General features: G+C 47.7%; 1 protein-coding gene across 13 annotated transcripts in view; it reads left to right on the forward strand.

Annotated features, from left to right (window-relative positions):
• The window catches only part of ephb3b (eph receptor B3b), a 61,947-nt gene that overhangs the window by 19,175 nt on the left and 22,758 nt on the right, over nt 1-20,014 (forward strand). For all 13 annotated transcript variants that reach the window (XM_030433242.1, XM_030433252.1, XM_030433245.1 and 10 more), the window contains exons 2-3: nt 11,665-11,729; nt 16,414-17,086. In XM_030433242.1, the coding sequence (XP_030289102.1) occupies nt 11,665-11,729; nt 16,414-17,086 (738 nt within the window). The remainder of the gene's footprint in view (nt 1-11,664; nt 11,730-16,413; nt 17,087-20,014) is intronic.

Genomic DNA, 20,014 nt, shown 5'->3' on the forward strand with positions numbered 1-20,014 from the left:
GTAGAGAGTAATTACTCATCTACTAAAATTCCCCATCTGCCACTTTTTCTCCCTTTCATTTTTCCAACCCTTCCCTTTTTTTTCCCTCCTCGTAGGTAAACGAGGGCATACCTGGGAAATTAACATGACTGGCGGTGATAATTGACTTGATAATTACCCTGAAACATCTTCATAAATCATCAGCAGTTGCTCGACGAGCCAAAAGAACCGCTTTCGGCGTGTCTATCCGGAGTCCGCGCTAATAGGGTAGTCCCCAGATCCTATTTTGGTTCTGTTTTTTGTTTATCCTGTCTGTGAAAGTTTCCGAGGAGAGGCAGAGAAGAAACAAGAAGACCTCAAAGACTTTTGGTCTCTACCACCGCAGTATTTTTTAAACTGTTTTAAAGTAATTGGAAGCCACTGGCATGCAGAAAATGTGGACCGCATCGGGGCTTTGCCCCTTGCTGCAGACACACGGGCAGCTGTTCCGGGTGTAGCAGGAAGTAGCCGTCTTTAATTAGATTCAACACGATCATTACATGCTGCACTGGAAGTGCATTGTAAGGTGATCTGATATTTTGGCAGATGACTGTATTAGGAGAGACTGTATTAAGAGAAACAATGGTAGGGGGGAAGAGAGAGAGAGAGCGAGAGAGAGAGAGAGAGAGAAAGGGCATGTGTTTGTGAGAGAGACTGAGTGGCTATTGAAACAGAATGGCAAAGCTGGGTGCTAAGCCCTTTTCTTGTGGTGCTCAGCCATTCAAAAAGCCACGGCTTTTATTCAATGCCCGGTTCCAGCTCTTTCTAGGCTACACCCCCAGTGAACAAACAGGATTTGTACGTGTGCGTGCATGTGTGTGTGTGAGCCCTAATAACATGTCTCATTTTCTATTTGTATGTGTTTTAGTGTTATTATTGTTTAAATATTGTATTGTGCATAATGTGTATGCATTAGCATTATGTAAGTGTACAGTAAGGGTTTGTGTTCCCATGTGATTGAGCTCTGTTTGTTGAGTCAGCCAATGCTGACACACAAAATTGCCCGAAACCTGCTATTAGAGCTGTGAGGTAACTGCTCACACAATCCGACTGCGCCGGCAGCACAATAGCCCACGTCCTACTGAACAAAAGAGTGTGTACGTGTGTGTGTATTTGTGCATGTTTATGCTTCTCGTGCCTCTGAGACAGTCGGATAATCACTAGCTTCCACCCATACAAGCAAATACTCATTCATTCACACAGGTGAGCATGTGTGTGCGTGCTCACACGCACATAGACACACACACACACACACAGTCCTCAGCACCAATGAAATGTTTCCATTGAATTTCACACATCACTCCCCAAGGACAAATTGCTGCTATCACATTTTCATACATTTGGTCTGGGAATCTGTGCTGATATCTTCTACATAGTCTGCTGCCAGAGCTATCGAGCTGTTGTGAATGGATGCCCCGGTTGGCACAGGAGCAGAGGAGGGCAGGAGAGGTGGAGGAGGAGGAGGAGGAGAAGGCAAAGGACTAGAGAGGAGAAGAGGAGACAAAAGGACAGCCGTGAAGTAGACGATGGCTCCCTGGGCTGCAGCAAGGCAATGAGCGAAAACAGTTCCCATCAGGCTCCATGTTAAACACAGACACTTGAGGCAGACACACAAACATGCCCGGGACACCGTAGATGTCTACACACACATTCACACACACAGTCTCTGAAGGCCGCTGCATGTCGGCATGCCAAAAACACAGTGGCATTGAAAGAAGCGCAGGGGCTGTTGGGAATACAAGAAAGCGTGTACCAGCTCTCCATCCTCTCCTCTCTCTCATTTTCCCTCCTGCCACCCCCTCCCCCCCCTTTTGTTACCTTTCTGGCCCCCCTTGCCTTTCATTCCCATCTCTTTCTCTTGCTTTGCTCCCTCCGTCTCCTTTTGAATATCTTTTCTTTTCTCTCTTGCACTCCCATCTCTCGCTCCCCCCTTCCCCTCCCCTCCCCTCCCCTCCCCCTGGTTTTTCCTTGACTCCTTCCTCTTTTCTCTCTCTTTCTCTTTGCTGAAATCTACGGAGACTTACATGCAAACGCTGGTATAAATGAGTGTGCACTGAATGACTTTTTTTTTTTTTTTTCTAAATCACAAGCGGCCACACCCAAGGCTGGGAATCTCTCCCTCTCTCTTCCCTTCTCTCTCCGCCCTTATCTCGACGAATGAGCCCATATTCAATAGGTATTTCCTTTGTGCCGCGGCTGTATCTGGCTGGGAAGTAATGCGCCGAAAATGCAGGAGACTGTTGGCACATTTTCTATTATTGTTTTCACCGGGGTCAATCCTCATTCATCGCTTTCTGTGTCTGGCGCAGACATGCTTTTCCTGCAAACAAGTCGGTTTTGCCTGCTGCTCCGATCAAGAGCAAATAAAGGCTATTTTTTTCCCCTCAAAAACACTTTAACAGTCTCCTTAATGGACACCCGCTGACCTTGGAGATATGCTCTACGGTATTTTGTCTCTGTAAGCACAAGGCCACTCTCCAGCAGTCTTTGCTCTCATAAAAAGACATACAGAACCTGTAGAAATGTGAGGGGGAGTGCGGGTAAATGAAGGGAAAGTGTAAGGGCAGATTGCTGCCTGCCATAACCCCACTAGCATACTTGATGTGCTCAATGTGACCTGGATGGGGGTTAGTGAGTCCTGACAGTCACCTGTCACAGTGTTAGCCTGCGCCACTAATACCCGAAATCCCTGAGAGAGGCAGAGGCGCCAGGTGAATTTCTGCTCACAGACACACACACACACACACACACACACACAGGCACAGATTAACATAATGGTGGGATGCTGCTTTCCCAGAATAAACGCTAGATAGATAGATAGATTATTCACTTTGATTCAATTTAATCAGAATTTTTGGGAGAATCATTCAAAGGGGACTGTTGAGAGAGAGTGAAGTCATTAAATCACAGATGTGTTGTAATCTCCCCCCCCTTCTCATTTGACCTTTTTCAACCACTTCATATTTATTAGCGTCTGCGCTACCTCGAGTGATCCTTATTAGGTTTGCGAGCCAAGCAGGGGCGTGTTTGTTCGTTAGCCTCATCCACCGAGCAGCCATCGGAGCCGTCCGCAGCTTTGGCCAGTCAAAGCAGCGAATCAAAGAATATCGGCACAATTTTATCCCCCCCCCCCCCCCGCTTTTGTATGCCTCTGTCTTTGTAGATGAACGTATAATGAGGTGATTGTTGAACATCACTAACCAGCTTTAAGTACATGCCAGAGTACATGGATTCAGAGACGGATGGCTGAAGCGCCGTGTATCTGTTCGAGAAGATGCGAAAGCATATGTTCCATTACGCCGGCTGGGAGCTCGCGCCGCGCTGATTGCGTTGAACGAAGTAAAAAGGTCAAGAAACTATTTGTTTTATAACTGCAAAACACCATGGTGTGATGTTCTTTAACCTCCCTTTGCTGAAATGCCCTCGAGCAAGGCTTGGACACCCCCCCCCCCACATAGGAGGGAGTTGCTGCCTGGATAAAAGACAGGGAGAGCGCAGTTTTTACAGGGCGTGTTATAAATACATGTATGTGTGGTTGAAAGCGAGGGAATGGTGGAGCTGATGTGAGGAGGCGTGCTGCCCCGCTTGTTATTTTTCCGCGTGTGTCAAACAAGTATTTTTTTCACGGAAGTCGAAGACGCAGAAGCTAAACGTGTGTTCACGTGCGGCGTGCTCGTCTGCCTTTCATCTGCGTGTCAGACGAGTAAATCAGTTCCAGCGTGCCGAGGGTGCAGTTGCGTTATATTGTGTTTAAAGTGTGAATCGTGTTTCCAGGTACCGCCGAAAGGAGCGGGAGGTGAGACGGAATGGAATCAACAGCTGTGGTGTCACGCACGCACACGCTCTGTCACAACACACAAAACAGACAGACAAATTGCACTCTCTCTCGCTTCCTCTCCCGCTCTGACCAATACGAGCACACACAAATACACACAAAACTAGACACAAGGAGATCCGCATTTCCATATGCAGATCCTTGGGGCAAACGCAAACCTGCTCCTTCCCTCGCTTGTTTGCATTTTTTCACTCGCAGTTGGCTGAGTCATTCGCCAGGAAATCAGATGGTGGTATCTAGGCGGCCTCACGCAGAGGCACACGCTGTACGAGTCACAGATTCGGCGGTCCAACTCATGGCTCGGGTGTTATTCTTAAACAGTGTGGAAAAATTAAAATCGAAAAAAACCCAGACTGAATTATGAAATGTTGTAAAATACAAAGAGAGGGAGAGAAGGTGTGGAGAATTTCCAAGAAGGGGTTGTAAGTGAGAAATCGCTGAATTTACGGCAAAAGGTTGAAGCAATAGTTTCCATGTTAGGTGATGTAAACATTGCGTGTCTCGACAGAAATCTGGTTCTGTGCCTGTTTCCTGGTGGTGGTTAAACACAGCCAGACCCGATGCCCTAAACGTAATCATTTGCAAATGGGGAACATGCCTCCCCGAAAATGAAAAACTGAGCGGTGAATGTGACACCAAACTTTATAAAAACCGTTGCTGTGATGAAACAATACTTGGTAGATTGATACCTGGTCATCTCCGACTTATCATCATCACCATTCCCTTTTAACGTGGGAGTTGGATTTCCACTTCAGATGATGTCAGGATCAAATATTGTGGCTCCACGCTTGGCTTCCAGTTATGAGCTGAGTTAAAGCACCGGCGGCCTTAATTAGATCTTGTATGACAAGGCCAAACATCTCAGCGTCGTAAATCAGCGGGGTCTGGGATGACTCCTACAGAGGAGTATTTCTGCGGGGAATGAAACTTGTAAACCTCACGTCACGCAGGGAGGCATCGTTAAAAAAAAAAAAAAAAAAATCAAAGGTGGTCAGGTCTTCTCAGACAAAGGCACCAGAGCTCTGTTATTAAGTCAGCAGAGTCAACATCAGCAGCTTTGTGGAAACAGCACATGCACGTGAAGATAGCTGTGTAAAAAGAGGCAGGGAGAGACGTGAAGATAAATGTGGAATGTTATGGACGGTGAACAAAAGCTTTTCGCATTCCCTCTCTGAAGATCAAAATGTTAAGTGCAGCTCTCACAGCCGGGGAAGTGAAGCGGTAACTGAAAGGTTGCAGGTTCAAAGCTGGCCTAAGTGTTTCGGCTGAAAACACGTCAGTCGGCTGTAAGTGAAGCCGCATCTGCTCGCGCTTTAATTGCATCAGGATTCCTGTCGAACTTTTCCAGAATTAGATTTTGCAGGTAATCTGAGGTGCTCCTGTTGGAGAGCCAAGTGGCCAACAAAACGAGCGCTAACGGCTCAACCCCCAGCTGAGAATGTGTGCGATTGTGCGCGTATGTGCTGTGTTGTCAGTGCTGTTGATGAAGGGCCTGTGACTTGTTCAATAGCAACCGAACACAGAGCCATTCAATGAACCCGCGGGACAATGCAGACAGCTGTGAAGGGCCCGGGTCTCGGGCCGGGTGAGGGGTTGGGTGGTTAACTAGGAAGTAGAGAAGAAGAGAATGTGCACATTTACGCACACAGAAAAAGGAGTTCGGGGCAGGAGGGCTGTTGTTCCTGGCTGCTTGGTTTTCAGCGTTTCCATTAGAATTCATTAAGAAAATATATTTAATGGTGACTAACTTAGAGTGAAACAATTAGATAAGCTTCGATCGGTAAGTGGCTATCATTAGAGTGACTAATCCAGAGACAAGCATGGGGGAAAGCCACGATGACAATACAGTCGAGAGAGCAGACACTCCAGTCTCTCAGTCACACGTACGATCAGTCATACCTGCAGAGCATGACGCCATTTTTTTTTAAAAAGGCTGAATGTGCACACAAAATACACACGCTTGGTCAAACACACACACACACACGCTGACGCATATGTATTCACACACACACACACGCACACACACGCACACACAGGCACACCTGGTTTTGTAGACAGCTGCCCTGAGGGCTACCTGTTCGTCAGATCCTCTGTGCTTTGTAATTAGGAGAGTTAGTGAGAGAAGGAGAGAAAGGAGGGAGGGGGTTAAGACAAAGAGGCCCATTCCATCAGCAGTACAGGAACTGAACTAGACTTCATGAGCCCTTGAAAAAGGCAGTACAGCACTTGCTTGCAGCGCACACGCACACACACTCTCTCTCTCAAACACACACAGACACACATATATGTAATTTCAAAAAGCAGCTGCGCACGCTCACAATGTCCTCGTTTCTGCGATCAAAGCCCTTTCTTTTTCCATTTCTGCTCCTCCGCTCCGTGCCCTCAAAGCCTCTGACAGAGAGGAACATGGCTGCATTTGTTTTTTGTTTACTTATCACAAGTCCCAGTGTCATCGGGTAGGCGCTGCTTGCCAGAAATTGCCTCCTAAGACGAGATGGGCCAAGCAAGCAGGCAGGCAGGCAGGCATGCAGGCATGCAGGCAGACCAAAAAAACAAAAAAAAGGCACACTGTTGCAACCCAAACAGTATTCAGCCCCGAGGTATCTTTTGACGAGGGGGGAAATAATTGAGGGCAGGGGCCCGGTGGCAAACGCAGAGGGTTAAGACCTGCGTTCATTAGACTCCCCCATGGGGAGAGATGATACAAAAAGTTAGTGGGAGAGGGAGAAAAAAAAAATCAGAGGCGAGGAGAGAGAGGTAGAAAGGGAGCTTATTTCCTAGGCATCGGCGGCGTAACCCTGTAAGCACACACACAGGACAAACCTCTTGTGTGACAGCCTTTGTGGGATGACTGACAGTGAGTGGTTGCAGGGCGAAGTATGTGTGTGTATGTGTGTGTGTATAAGTGTGTGTATGTGTGTGTTCTTGGGAGGGGGGGGAGGGGGGTTTGTCCCAGGAGGTGAGTCCGTTCAGGAATTCCACAGAGGAATCATCTCCTTGGCCTGTCCATGTTGCAGCAACCAATTACCGTGACTGTGTGTGTGTGCGTGGGTGCTGAAGGGGAGGTCTCGCCATAAAATGGAGGGGACTTCTCCTAATCATCGCACTCTGTCCCCGCACAAAGGCAAAAAGGCTGCCCCGGACCATTTGAATTTGAATAGCATCTCTCCTCCTGCTCTCTTTTTCCGCATCTCTCTTCCTCTTTCTCCGCCTCGTGACAAAAGCCGGGCCAACAAAGATAGCGCACAAAGCAATCAGGCTAATAGCGCTAATAAGTTGAGCGCGGGGTCCTCGCTCTCAGTGTTGACACATTTCAGTGTTTCTGTGGCTAAACAGAGGCTCAAGTGTTTGGCAACCGGGCGGCATAGTATTTTAATGGAGTGGCTACCCCATGCCAGGTTGCCATGTGCTTGGTCTGTTTGACTGTAGAGGAGCACAACAAAAAGCGGCCTCGGAGAGGAGGTGGGGAGAAGATAATTAACTAGTGGAGAAGCCTGAAGCGAAGGATTTAGGGGAAGGAGTCATTAAGGGGTTTGAAGTTCTTTTTTTTCTTTTTTTTTTTTGCCCTAAACCTTTTCTAGCTCAAAACAAAATCCTGCTGTCATCATGTTTCAATAAGGCGGCAGTTAGCGCTAGCACGAGGAGAAGCTGTTAGCAGGAGCTCCAGCTAACAGGAAGCTATTGCGCGGCCAAAAAAAAAGGCTTTTGGTTAACCTTTCAAACATTTTCTGTAACACCCGTACCTCCACGGGTGTCGAGGCATATCTTTTACCCCCCCCCCCCCATCGCCGGGGTTTGCCTCGGCTATCTTTCAGTTGTCATCTGACGGGGGTCACGCTAACAAAGACGAGCATGCTAGAAGAGCTCAAAGCAGTCGCGGCGAGATCCAAGCTAAATCCCCTCACCTGTCTGCTCCCCGCGTCCCGGAGACTTTAGCCCCTGTGAAACGACTACGCATTCCTCCCTCTCAATAATAGCCTTTCTTCCCCTTTTCCTCTTTCTGTCCTTCTCTTTTTTTCTCTCTCTTTTAAGAAGTCTGCTTGTTTGAACAAAGAAATATTTTAAGAGGCTTGCGACTTTGAGTGTGTGTGTGTACGCGAAGCGTGAGTGTGTGTTGGATGCGGCCATAGGGACGAATGCTCCAGTGCCCTCCCCTGTTATTAGGCCTGCCCTGTCATTACAGGATTAGAGTGAAGGGGTTGGTTTTGCGTGTGTGTCTGTGTATGTGCGTGCATTTGCCTGAGATCTCTCCAAGCCTGTTTGGTATTCCTGCAAATGTTCTCACACAATCAGTTTGCAGAGAAAACAAATGTCACCGCCATTTATTCCCCCCGCGTTTGTTATGCTAATCCCAGGTGCATTTGACCTCTATCATAAATAACACTTTCACTAAAGTGATCCTCGAGTTATTCAAACAGTGACTCGCTAATTGAATAGTCTTGGGAAGCGGTGGGAGGTTGAAAAACATCGCCCCCCCCTCTCGTACACCGCACGTCACATCCATCACGGCACAGCGTGAAGACACAAGCACAGATATAGAAATCAGCGAGAGAAAAAAACGAAGAGGGGGGGAGAGAAAAGAGCAAAATGGCGAGAGAAAAAGAGGTCAAATGTATAGCTTCCCAGCGGAGGGAGCAAGTAGTTAGAGGAAGTGCATGATAAAAAAAAAAGGGGGTAGAGGATGAGAAAGAGATGGAGACGGGGGGAAACAGTGGGGAATTAGATCCATCGTTTCGCAGGGATGATGAGAAAGAGATTGAAAATGAATGAGGAAAAGAAAAGCGAGCGTGCATGCAAGGAAGACGGATTAAACAGCCTCGTGCATCTGTGTCTCCTGATCCGGCGCTGCCTCCCACATCTCCACGCTTCACTCGCGCTCTTCACTCGCCTTATTGCAGTAAATTTGCATCTTCATTTGCCTGATTTCCTCTGTTTGCTCTCTTTCTCTTCCCTGCTCCGACCTACGACCCGTCCCTCCTCTCATTGTTGACGCCGAAGCGTGAAGTGAAACGTACGAAGCTAAAAGGCAAACAAACTTTGTGTGTACAGGCGAGGGTCTTATGCTCACAAGGTGGTTGCTCGTCCCTCAACTCGTCCTTCTGGTTTTCTCTTTCACCTATTCTTCTTTTCTCTCTCTCTCTCTCTCTCTCTTGACTGGGCCCATTAGGCGAGCCGCCAGCGTGGTCTTAAAGGCTTTAAAAACTTTATTTATGTGTCGCGCCGTGCCCCTGTGTCATCGTGTATCATCCGCAAAGCACAAGTTTGTTGGTTCGGTGCATTAAAACGGCCGAGTTGTGCGTATTTTACGGTGTTCAGTGTGTGTCTTTTCTAGGACTGTGCAGGTGTCTGAATCTGCTGTACGGTCATGAATATTGCAGTGTGCTTCCATTGCCGTGTGTGTTATTCACACACAGACACACACACAAATAAACATGGTGTGCAGAGACAAATGAGCGTATTATAGCCAACCGCATGCACATGCAGTCACACGCACACACACACGCACACACACACACACACACACTGAGGGAGAGGGAGCGGCCGGGTTAGGTCGGGGTCATTCAGAGCTTTTGCTCTGGCCAATTGACTCAGGATTGGCGCTCCACTTTGGGCACAATGCAGGGCTTTGCACCAAACACACACACACACACACACAATTACCTTTCCACACATACGTACATAAACACATCCACACACACACACACGCGCGCGCGTGCACACACAAGCACTGAGGTTAAACAATGCAGATGCATCGAGAAAGGGAAGGGTTACTGCTGCTCATGCACTACCGAATGACCAACTGCCTAAACCACTGAGTCAGGCTGCACAAGCTGGGTGTGTGTGTGTGCGTGTGTGTTTTGCATATCGCTCTTTCTGCTCTGGTTCTTTCTCTCTCATCTCCTCTTCCCTCTTTGACTCTCCCGGTCTGTCATTGTGTTTCAACGTGTTGTCATTTTCAGCAAGGTCAGCTCTAATGACAGGCCAATGTACCATACACACGGCCCAGTCATAACAATAAACACCGAGCAGCAGGGGTGTATCATTGCCACCGCACCGGCTTTACCTCGCCGCGTAGCTGTAGGTAACATTTCCCTAATCACAAACTGTCACGGTGTGAGTCAGGGGAAGTCCCGCAGCTAATGTGCACTGACACAGTTTTCTGAGATGAAAACACTGGTAGGCCCCATATTTGCTCAAGTGACAAATGTGGCTCGTTGCATCTGGTTACAAAAAAAAGGAGCACTTTGCTAAAGCAGACTGCATTCACGATTAGTTTAAAAGCGCTTCCACTATCGGAACACGTTGGCTGACAGGAAAGAAAAAGGAAAGGAGTGTTAGCGAGCTGAGAGACAGTTCTGTGAATGGTGACGCTTCCAGACCATTTTGCCCAAGGCCAACAAGCCAAAGCTACATTTGAAATCTGATTGTTTTTTTTTTTTTTTTTTTTGTTGCGCGGGGAGGCAGGAACCCTCTTGGAAGCCATGTAGGCACGTACACATGTCAGAGACAGTGTCACTCAAAGCATGAGGGGGTGGAATTCAATGGGAATGGGAATGGGAATGCAGGAGCACGTCCTCTCTACAGAGCCAGACATAACTCACAAGAGGTCTCCGAGTTCGAGGGTGTTTGCATTCGTCACTGCTGGTGCTCCTGTCATGCAGCAGCGATGGCAGCAGGTATTTGGAGAAAGGATGGTGAAATCCTGGAGCTCACTCTTTTGTTTTGCTCCCAGGTCCCGGCTTACAGTGTGAAATTTTGTTTCGGAGGATGAAAGAGGGAGAACCTCAGAGATGGTGGCAGAGTCGCAAAGTCAGACGTCTCCAGGTTCCTCCCCTGCACCTGAACATCTCGCACTTCCTTCCGTGACCGGGGACAGTGCAGGCTCCCTCTTTCTCACGCTGCCGTTTCATCATCTTTTACTATCTTGTAGAACAGCACAGCGGTTGAGATAATAACGGTGGCTGCATACTGCGCCCTGAGCGCCAGGTAGTAAAAGATTCGACATTTATAGTCCTCTTTCCCCAAGCTCTCACGAAGCCGGCATCTCGCAGTGGAAACAAGAGAGTGGAAAAGTGGCGAGGTGGAAAAGGGTTTTTGCAGGAGAACCCATTTTCGGGCGTTTTGTGTGCATGTGTGCGCCGGGAGACAAGGCGTTAAAGGGAAGGCAAACTTCAAGTATTGACAGAAAGTGAATCCAATTGAAGTGTATTGACCTCCGCTCTGCTCAAGAGCTCCTCTTTTGTGACCCCCCTCACTTTATAACCCGCTCTCCATTCAAGCCTTCTGTCGGGTTATATATCTTGTGGAGTTTTACAACCTGTTACTTATCAAGTGTGTGTGTGTGTGTGTGTAAGTGTCTAGCAGCGCCCTGTGGGAAGCGGAACCGTTTTCTCAGCGAGACCCGCCGTTGTTTCCTCCCCCCCCCCCCCCCCCCCCGTATAAAAGCAAACGTCTAATTGAGACTAATTAGCCAGACAAGGAGGCTGCAATAAAATGTCACACAATACCTCACGGATCACCCACCTAGATCTCCGTCTCGCTCTCCCGCCGTCTCCCGGTCTTCCTGTCACATGCGGGCATACAGTACGCCTCTGTCTAATTGAATCTAATATCGCTCGGAGCCCGCGCTTTTCTGTCACTGAGTAATTCAACTCTGTTATCTGGGAACAAATGCGGTCAAAGCGTCTTATCTCGCCCCCAGAATGAGCTTTATGACGCTGTTGTAAAACCATTGAAAGTTTCCATTGATGTCCTCCGTCTGTCCCTCTTTGTGACTGACCTGGTTGTTTTCTTTCTGCTTGTGTTTACAGAGACGCTGATGGACACGAAGTGGGCCACGACAGAATTAGCCTGGACTGCCCACCCTGAGACCGGGGTGAGTTTCCTGAGCAGCGTGTGTGTGTGTGTGTGTTTTTTTTGTGGAGTACGACTGATTTATTAAGAGAGATAATTGTGCCCCCGGAGTAACTGCACGACTCTCGGAAGCTGGAGATTTCCTCGACACTTTCATCATCAAGTCACTCGGCGGGATGTGTTTTAGGGTAGACAGGATGCGCCTCTTAGTGAGCAGAAAAAGATACACTGCAATCCAATTTCACCGACCCACCCAGTCACAGATGTTCCCCCTTCCTTTTGCCTCGCTGCACTTCCAACATGTGAAAAACGCCAGCTTCCTCGTGGGCTAACCCCCTTAAAACGCTGAAATATTTCGTGGCGGTGACCCGTTGCACGCCCAGGCATCCAAATCTACCACACACAAAGTGCAAGTGACAGCCTCGTCCTGCTTTCCCATGTGGTCTCCACAATGGCCCAAATAGGAGCAGAAAGAGTCTTGACCCCTCCTCGGCGATACTTCAAAGACCCCCGGCACTCCCCCCCCATCGCCTTTGTGTGGCCCTCTGACTTGGCCCTTGTGTTTTGCAAGTTGGGGCCCCCATTTTTTTTTTTTTTCTATATTTTGTTTTCTGCAAGGAGATTCCACCCCAGCTGTTGGAAGTCGCCCACCCCTCGGTATTCTCCACCTTCCTTTTACTTCCAAGTAACTAAGCACTAATGAAGCCAGACACAGTAGCCACCTCAGTCTTTCATGCCCTCCTCCCATCCGTCCATCTTCCTTCGCCTCCCTCTCCCCCCCTCCTCCTCATTAAGCGACAATACGGCAGCGACGCTCCCACCGGCCCTGCGCAGAAAGGCACAGGAACCCCGAAAAAAAAACGCCTCCCTGTTTCTTTTCCGCGCAAACCCCTCAACAGATGCTCCTTTTCAAGATGTATACATACAGTGGAGAGCCATTTGCACTCCAGATTTCCCCCATCGCCACCCCAAAGCATGGAAATGAGTTTCTCCGCCGCCTTTTTTTTTGTTTCGTGTTTTGCAGCAGAATGTGCCACAGACAGCGGTCGTCCTGGAGTTATCTCTCCACCCTTTATGTTTCTCCTCCTTTTATTTTTCCCTCCCACAAAAAAAGTCAATCCTCTCCGTTGACTCCTTTTTGTCTTTATGCACAATGTATCGTACGTGCGTTGTGGGGTCCTCGCAGCTCATGTTTTGGTTACGGGTAGTGAGCGTTAAAGAGGGACGGCTACGGCAGCTGAGAGGACAAACAAAGAAGAAAAAATGCTGAGAGAGGCTAGGAGGTAAAGGGGAGAGCAAAGAGAGTGAGATTAAGTAAAACATTCCAGTCCATACAGATAGAGGCAGACGGCATATGAGAGAGAGAGAAAGAGAGAGAAAGAGAGAGAGAGAGAGAGAAAGAAAGAAATCAATCTCTTAGAAAAAATCTTTGAAATAAACCCACTCCAAAAACAGATCACTGCACTCTCTCCCAGGGATGCTGTCCAGCCGAGTCTGAGTCACAGCATCTGCGTCGTGCAAAACACATACAGATAAAGCAGCAGACATACAGCGACAGACAGGGAACGTAGGCTGTGTCTATTTGTGACAGTGGATCCAGAGACAATCGGCGCATAGGTGCCACTATTAATGACACCACTCTCGGTGTGAAAGGTAGGTGTGAGATTTGTGTTTTTTGGCCTGTAGGAGCACGTTCAATTATTGATATAGGCCTTCGCGCACCATGTTGTGTGTGTGTGTATTTCTCAGTCACACTGTCTGCGTCTGTCCATATGGCACGTAGCATGTCTGTATTTAGGGGTGTGTGTGTGTGTGTCTGTACGCATGTCAACGCCTATCACAAGCTGCACTTGTCTTCTTGCTTAGATTTCCAATTTTCTCTACATCTCTACATTCCGTTTTTTTTTTTTTTTTGCCCATATACCATATCATTTATCTTCCAAACCAGATGGGTGATGGAAGGGGAATTCCACTTTATAGCAGGGCTCCTCTCAGACATGGAATGACACCCACAGGGTTTTCCATAACCTTACACTGGTAACAATATACAAAGTTAGTCTGCTTGTGGAGATAATAACCATTGTTAGCGTCTCTCTGCCTGCTTCACAGACCCCCAGCATGCCAAAACATGTTATGAACAAGCTAAAATGTCCTTAAAGTAAGCCTCGGAGAGCTTATGCATACTAACAACAAACAGACGGGTAAAAGCAAACTAATCGCCAGCACTGAGCCTGTTGGAGCCGCATTTTAGCTAAAGTAGTAATAGTTCTCCATCAGATACCTCTTTTACACCAAAGTTAGTGCGTAGGAGTTCAAAAAGAGGCAACTGATTAATCACAGGCACGCCGAAAAACATACAGTAGAAAGCAACATGGAGGCCAGTCACCACATCATTTATGTGCTTTACTTCAGTCTCCCTTTCAAACCAATCACTGACTGATTTGTGGCCTAGATGACAAACACACATCAGAGCATCGTGCCAAAAAGGGGCGCCAGTTACCGTGTCCGTCCGGGTGTCATGTTCCCATCGCTGCCAATCAGAGCTGAAAGCGACAAATACTCATGACTACTGCAGAGTCATTTGACCCAGAAACGACTGCAGGTTGCACCCGTTCCCGCTGAGAACATAATCCAGATGTTAGTCGCTCAGTGTGAAAGAGGTTTAAGTTGGCGTTGGGATTGCTAATGTTCACCATAAATTCAAGGCTGAAGAATGAAAAAGAAGTATTAAAATCTTCAGAGGCTCCTTCGGCATAACCTACTTTCTTGCTCTGTACTCACCTTTTGCCAGAATGTTGCAAACACATATTTTTCCAGCAGCGCTTTGGACCTTCAAGGTGGGCGATGGTGCGTCGCAGAGGCCATTGTTCACTGTCATCTGAAAGTAAAATGCAAAGCTTTGATTTGGGAGGACGGAGAGAAAAACGTAGTGGATCGCAAATCTTGCATAACGATCCATCTTGTTGGAAATCGATGCCGAGAAACTTGACCCTTTTTCACATGACCTATTTAATTCATTCAGGCTTGGTAAGCGGGCGCTCGGAGTGTTTGGCCGCTGGTGCGCGTCTCGGGGGGGACGACCTCTCTCTAAACACACGCATACCAAAACAGAGACACACACCAACACACATATACCGAAACAAAGTGAGTACACACTCAGGCAGACAGGCTCGCACATTTAAGCAAACACACACACACACACACACACACACACACACCCACAAACACTTGGCTGCATTGCTCTTTTGCAGTGGGTGATTTATTACACTAAACTAAATACCCATTGACACTTCATGCTTTTAGCCGTCTCATTGACCTGGCTGGCGATTATCGATTTCCCTCCGGTCGCTTCCTTCTCTCCCGCTCTCGTCGGGCCATCGTTTTAATGCCACGGCCGAGCTACGCCCATTCTCCCTCTCTGCCTCATGGCCTCCAGGGTCTTGGATGAATTGCCTTGTCTCCACCACATCCATATCACAGCCTTAATTAAGATGCTCACAGCTCAAATGGAAACAACTGGCTCTCAGAGAACAAATTGGTGCCTTTATGCCAGGGTTTCGAGACAGCCAAATGTTCCGCCGCAAACTTCGGTCCTGGGAGTGCAACCATAGACATTTAATTTTATTGTTGATGTGTCTTGGCATTTAAATTGGCTGGAGGGGTGTGAGCGATGTGGAGACCATCCTGTAATCAGAAGGTCACAGGTTCAATCACATGGATTTAGGTAGCAAGTCCGAAAACAGCCATTCAAAGCCGTCCAGACTCTTATTCCTTTGTCTACTTTCTATTTAATTTCCCTCCTCATTGTCTTTTAAATGCTTTAATGCATCGCCGTGCCTTATGCAAAACACTCTGAATTGCCTTTGAATTTGAAGGGTGCTATGCAAATAAACTTGCCAGGCCTTGGATTAGCTGCAAAATAAATGCACTTGTCTGATAGGAAAAGGGGAGCAGATCCCTCAGCACACACTCGCACACACAAAGATATATTATACACACAGGAATCGCTATTTGAAGTAAAATGATTTAATCGTGGTGTCCTCATTCCAGATTGAAAAGTGCATTAGATTACAGTGTCTCGCAGCAAAGCTTTTACTAGTCTAGTTTGCTTGCGCTCACTTAATGAAGCTGGTAATCAAAGTTTAGAAAATTTAATCCCATTTTATCCAGAGTAATTCACCCCCTGGGTAATGTAGTAGCATTGAAAGATGTTGAGGAGTGTAAAAACAGAAAAGCATGAAGGTTAACCGGCGCCTTTTCCCCCCGTCTTTATTAGAGGACGTTGCGATCATTGCTCTGTAATTGAAGCGTAATTGGTTGTGAAGCAATGTGGCTGCTACTTCCAAACAGATATGAGGTAAACATTCGGTGGTGGCTCTGGTGGCGAGGAGGTGACAGGTTGCTGTAATTGTGATGAATCTGCAGTCCTTGTCCCTGGCTTTTCGCTACACTAACCAGTGATGAAAGGCGTAGTGTGGCAAAGGCAAGGGAATGTAATTGAAAACACCCAGCAAGCGATGAAAAAAAACACCCATGCTTCTTTCTCTCAAGGTCTTAACCTCTGCCCTTTTTTTTTTTTTTTCGTTTTTTCCTCATCATGCAAAGTGACTGAATGTATTAAGGCGCAATGCAGTTATCTGTCAAAGATATCAGCGAACATTAACAGCCTCTAACCGGTTTATGTTTCTCTTCTGCTCTGCTTTCAGTGGGAAGAGGTGAGCGGCTACGATGACGCCATGAACCCCATCAGGACGTACCAAGTCTGCAATGTCCGTGAGCTCAACCAGAATAACTGGCTACGCAGTGACTTCATCCCACGAAAGGATGTGCTGCGCGTATATGTGGAGATGAAATTCACAGTGCGCGATTGCAACAGCATCCCAAACATCCCAGGTTCCTGCAAAGAGACCTTCAACCTCTTCTACTACGAGTCCGACTCAGACTCAGCCACAGCCACCAGCCCTTTCTGGATGGAGAACCCTTACGTGAAGGTGGACACTATTGCCCCAGATGAGAGCTTTTCCATGCTCGAGTCTGGACGGGTAAACACAAAAGTCCGAAGTTTCGGGCCGTTGTCCAAAGCTGGGTTCTACTTGGCCTTCCAGGACCTTGGTGCTTGCATGTCGCTCATCTCAGTTAGGGTCTTTTATAAAAAGTGCTCCACCACCATTGCCAACTTTGCCGTTTTCCCAGAGACGGCAACTGGGGCTGAGGCAACGTCCTTGGTCATTGCGCCGGGAACTTGTGTCCCCAACGCCCTGGAGGTGTCCGTGCCACTGAAGCTTTATTGCAATGGGGATGGCGAGTGGATGGTTCCCGTAGGAGCCTGCACCTGCTCGGCCGGTTTTGAACCAGCCATGAAAGAAACCCAATGTCAAGGTGAGTGTTTTCACAGCAGATATTTCGGGACAGTCCTGAACTTTATTACTCAGTGTTTGTGAACTTTAATCTATAGGGTTAAAGAGACAGACTTAAATAGCATACACAGGGTTTAAGCCCTGTGTTGGCCTGAGCAAGTCAGGGATTTTTTTTACAAACAGAGCAGCAAGTTATTTTGTAGCTTAATCCACAGTCCTACCTTCCTGGAAGATGACGGCGGGGTTGGGGGGGGGGGGGGGATTTCCCAATGGCGATCAATAATGTATCACATTATTTCTGCTACGAAAAGTTGCATTTGCATTTTAGGCACAGAGAATCTGATGGTTCTATGCTGGGTGAATTACAATGAGTGAGTAGGAAGGGGTCAGAGTCTTACTGAAGGACGATCCGTCTGGACATGGACACGCACTGATTGTTGGCGAGATTGACTGGGTATTGTGTCGGCCACAGGTTACTGCCTCTATCACTAGATTGCCCAGCTGCCACGTTATTATGAGCCATTTATTTGCCTTGTATTCCTTGACACATTAATCCAAGGTAGAATAACACACACTCAATGATAATGCCAGCAGGCGGCTGCTCACTCCTCTGACCTCACTTTTGCCTGGCAGCTGGTCGCTGAATAAATGGAAATGCGAGAGAGGCTGTCCGTCTCTGAGAGCTGGGGGAGGCTCTGTGATGGTTTCAGGTCTGATGGAAAACATGACGGGTTCACAGAGGTTGAGAGCAAGGTGAATTTAAACAGCAAGGTCTCGGCTAAAATGGAGTGCAGGCGACAGCGGGACGAGAGGGGAGGATAAATGGAAAATGCGCCTACGTGTTGAGGGGTACGGGGGCGTAAAATTAGGCTTAGGATGCGCGGGTCAAATGGAGACCACGGAGAGAGAAAGAGAGAGAGAGAGAGAGCGAAGCTGGCAGAGTTATTGATCAGCGGGGTTGAGCTTGAGGTGTCCGTGCATGAACAGTTTATATGTGGTTCGCCAGGTGTCCTCGCTCGGCCGGACTCGTTCATACCTTTTGTTCACCCGTGCTGGTGATCAGGAGAGTAAGCGAATACTTTACACTGGCAGCTTCTGGTAGCCCTTAAATATTGAATGTGTGCTCATTTTTAGAAAGGGGAGTGTGTATGTTATGTGTGTGAAAGGCCACTGTAAATCTAAAGCATGGGGTAGTGTGTGTGTGTGTGTGTGTGGTTAGAAACTCATTTGTTTGTTCCTGGCAGCTCAAGGTTAAAGCCCTGGTGACCGGGCCCTGATAAAATGTTCTCTAATCAAGCTTCACTGGGAACCACAAGGGATAAATCTCCCCCTCTGTTTCTTCTTCTTCTTCTTCTTCTCCTCCTCCTCTTCTTCTTCTTCTTCTTCTTCTTCTTCTACCTCTTCTCTCCTCACATCGCCTCTCCTCAGGTCCACTCCACGCTCATCTATTTGCCATGACTCTTCCTTTTTCCGTCCTCGTTCCAACACGCAGCATCCCCTCCAGCTCCCCTCCTCTGCACCTACCACTCCTTCCCCTCCCGAATCTGAAGGCCGTTGCTCTCATTAATACCCCACCAGTGTTACAGTAAAGGTGTCTGCATTAATATTAATCAATAAGCCCCCCCCCATTTTTTTTTTTTGCCTTTCCACCCGTTTGCTGCACATTTTTCACCCCCGATATTCTTTACTTTTTTTTTTTCTTCATGCTCCACACTTTCCAATTTCAGCATACATTCTAATCAGTTCCTTAAGCTCTATGTTCTGCATGAGAGGATAAGACACAGGGGAGTGGGGAAGAAGGGGGGAAAAAGTGCCTGAAGGATTAGCATTTTCTATGCCTCCACCTCTTCCACCTCTCCCTCCCCTATTCTCTAGCCCCTTGTCTCCCTTTCTTCCTCCTTCTTTAGTTGTTTCCTCTGAGGGGAAAATGGATAAAAGTAAGCGGATGACCCCTTTACTCGCTGGAAGTGATTGATCAGCACTTTCAGCCTTTCCCTTCCCTTACAAAAAAAAAGAGCTACTTTTAATGAGCACGCTCCCTCAAGATCTTTCGTTAGGCGAACATGTTCAAAAACCAATAGTCATCCCTCGCGAGTTGAGAAACAGCTCGCAGTTTACATGAACTGAAATGATCTTGCGCGGGTCATGACTCCAAGCCCGAGGAGGTGTTCTCTCACCTGCTAAAAGCCGAGGTCGTTTCCTATCTGTTTATCAAGCAGTACTTCCTGTTTGCCAGTGGTGTGGATGACTCTGATTAATGGTGGAAGAACAAATACACTCAGCGCTAATGTACACGCCGCAGTCAACTGGTGGCTTTGTGCTAATATTGAACTTTGAGAGACGAGAAAAGCAGCAGGGAGCAGGAAGTGCTCTGCTGCAGGTTTGACCTCCAACCTCGGTTGTTTTTCGGCCCGGGAGCGAGAAAGCAAACACAGGAGCCGTGGTGATAATTATCATTCGGAGGGACAAACACGGCGGCGTGTCCTTGACGTTGACGAGCCAACGCACTAGTGGGTCAGCTAATCAACTGGCCCCCGTAAACTTTGCCTGTCTTACCTGCTCTCGTCTTTTTTTTTCTTTTATTAAGCACTGCGGCAAACTCATTCATCTTTTAACGAGACAGTTTATCAAAGATATGGAGCCTGCCAAAGGGTTCTGGATCACAGTGCCGCTGTCAGTGTTTCCCCATTCGTCTGCAGCTTATCACCTGAGTTGTAAACGTCCAAACGGCTGCTATAAATGGAGGCAGGGCATTGACAAAGGCTAGCAGTGTTTTCAACTGATTGACTGGGCTTTGCTAATGAACAACCGGTTTAGGTAAAACCATGCCGAAGTTAGTTGTACGTAGTTTTGCACAGAGAGAGATCGTAAAGAGAGTGATGCAGACATTTTTTTTTTTGAGAAAAGCCTCTTTACTCTTGAGCACACTGAAGTTACTTGAGTCCAGGAT

This window comes from Sparus aurata, chromosome 11 (assembly GCF_900880675.1).
Source record: "Sparus aurata chromosome 11, fSpaAur1.1, whole genome shotgun sequence".
NCBI classification, from domain to species: Eukaryota; Metazoa; Chordata; class Actinopteri; order Spariformes; family Sparidae; genus Sparus; species Sparus aurata.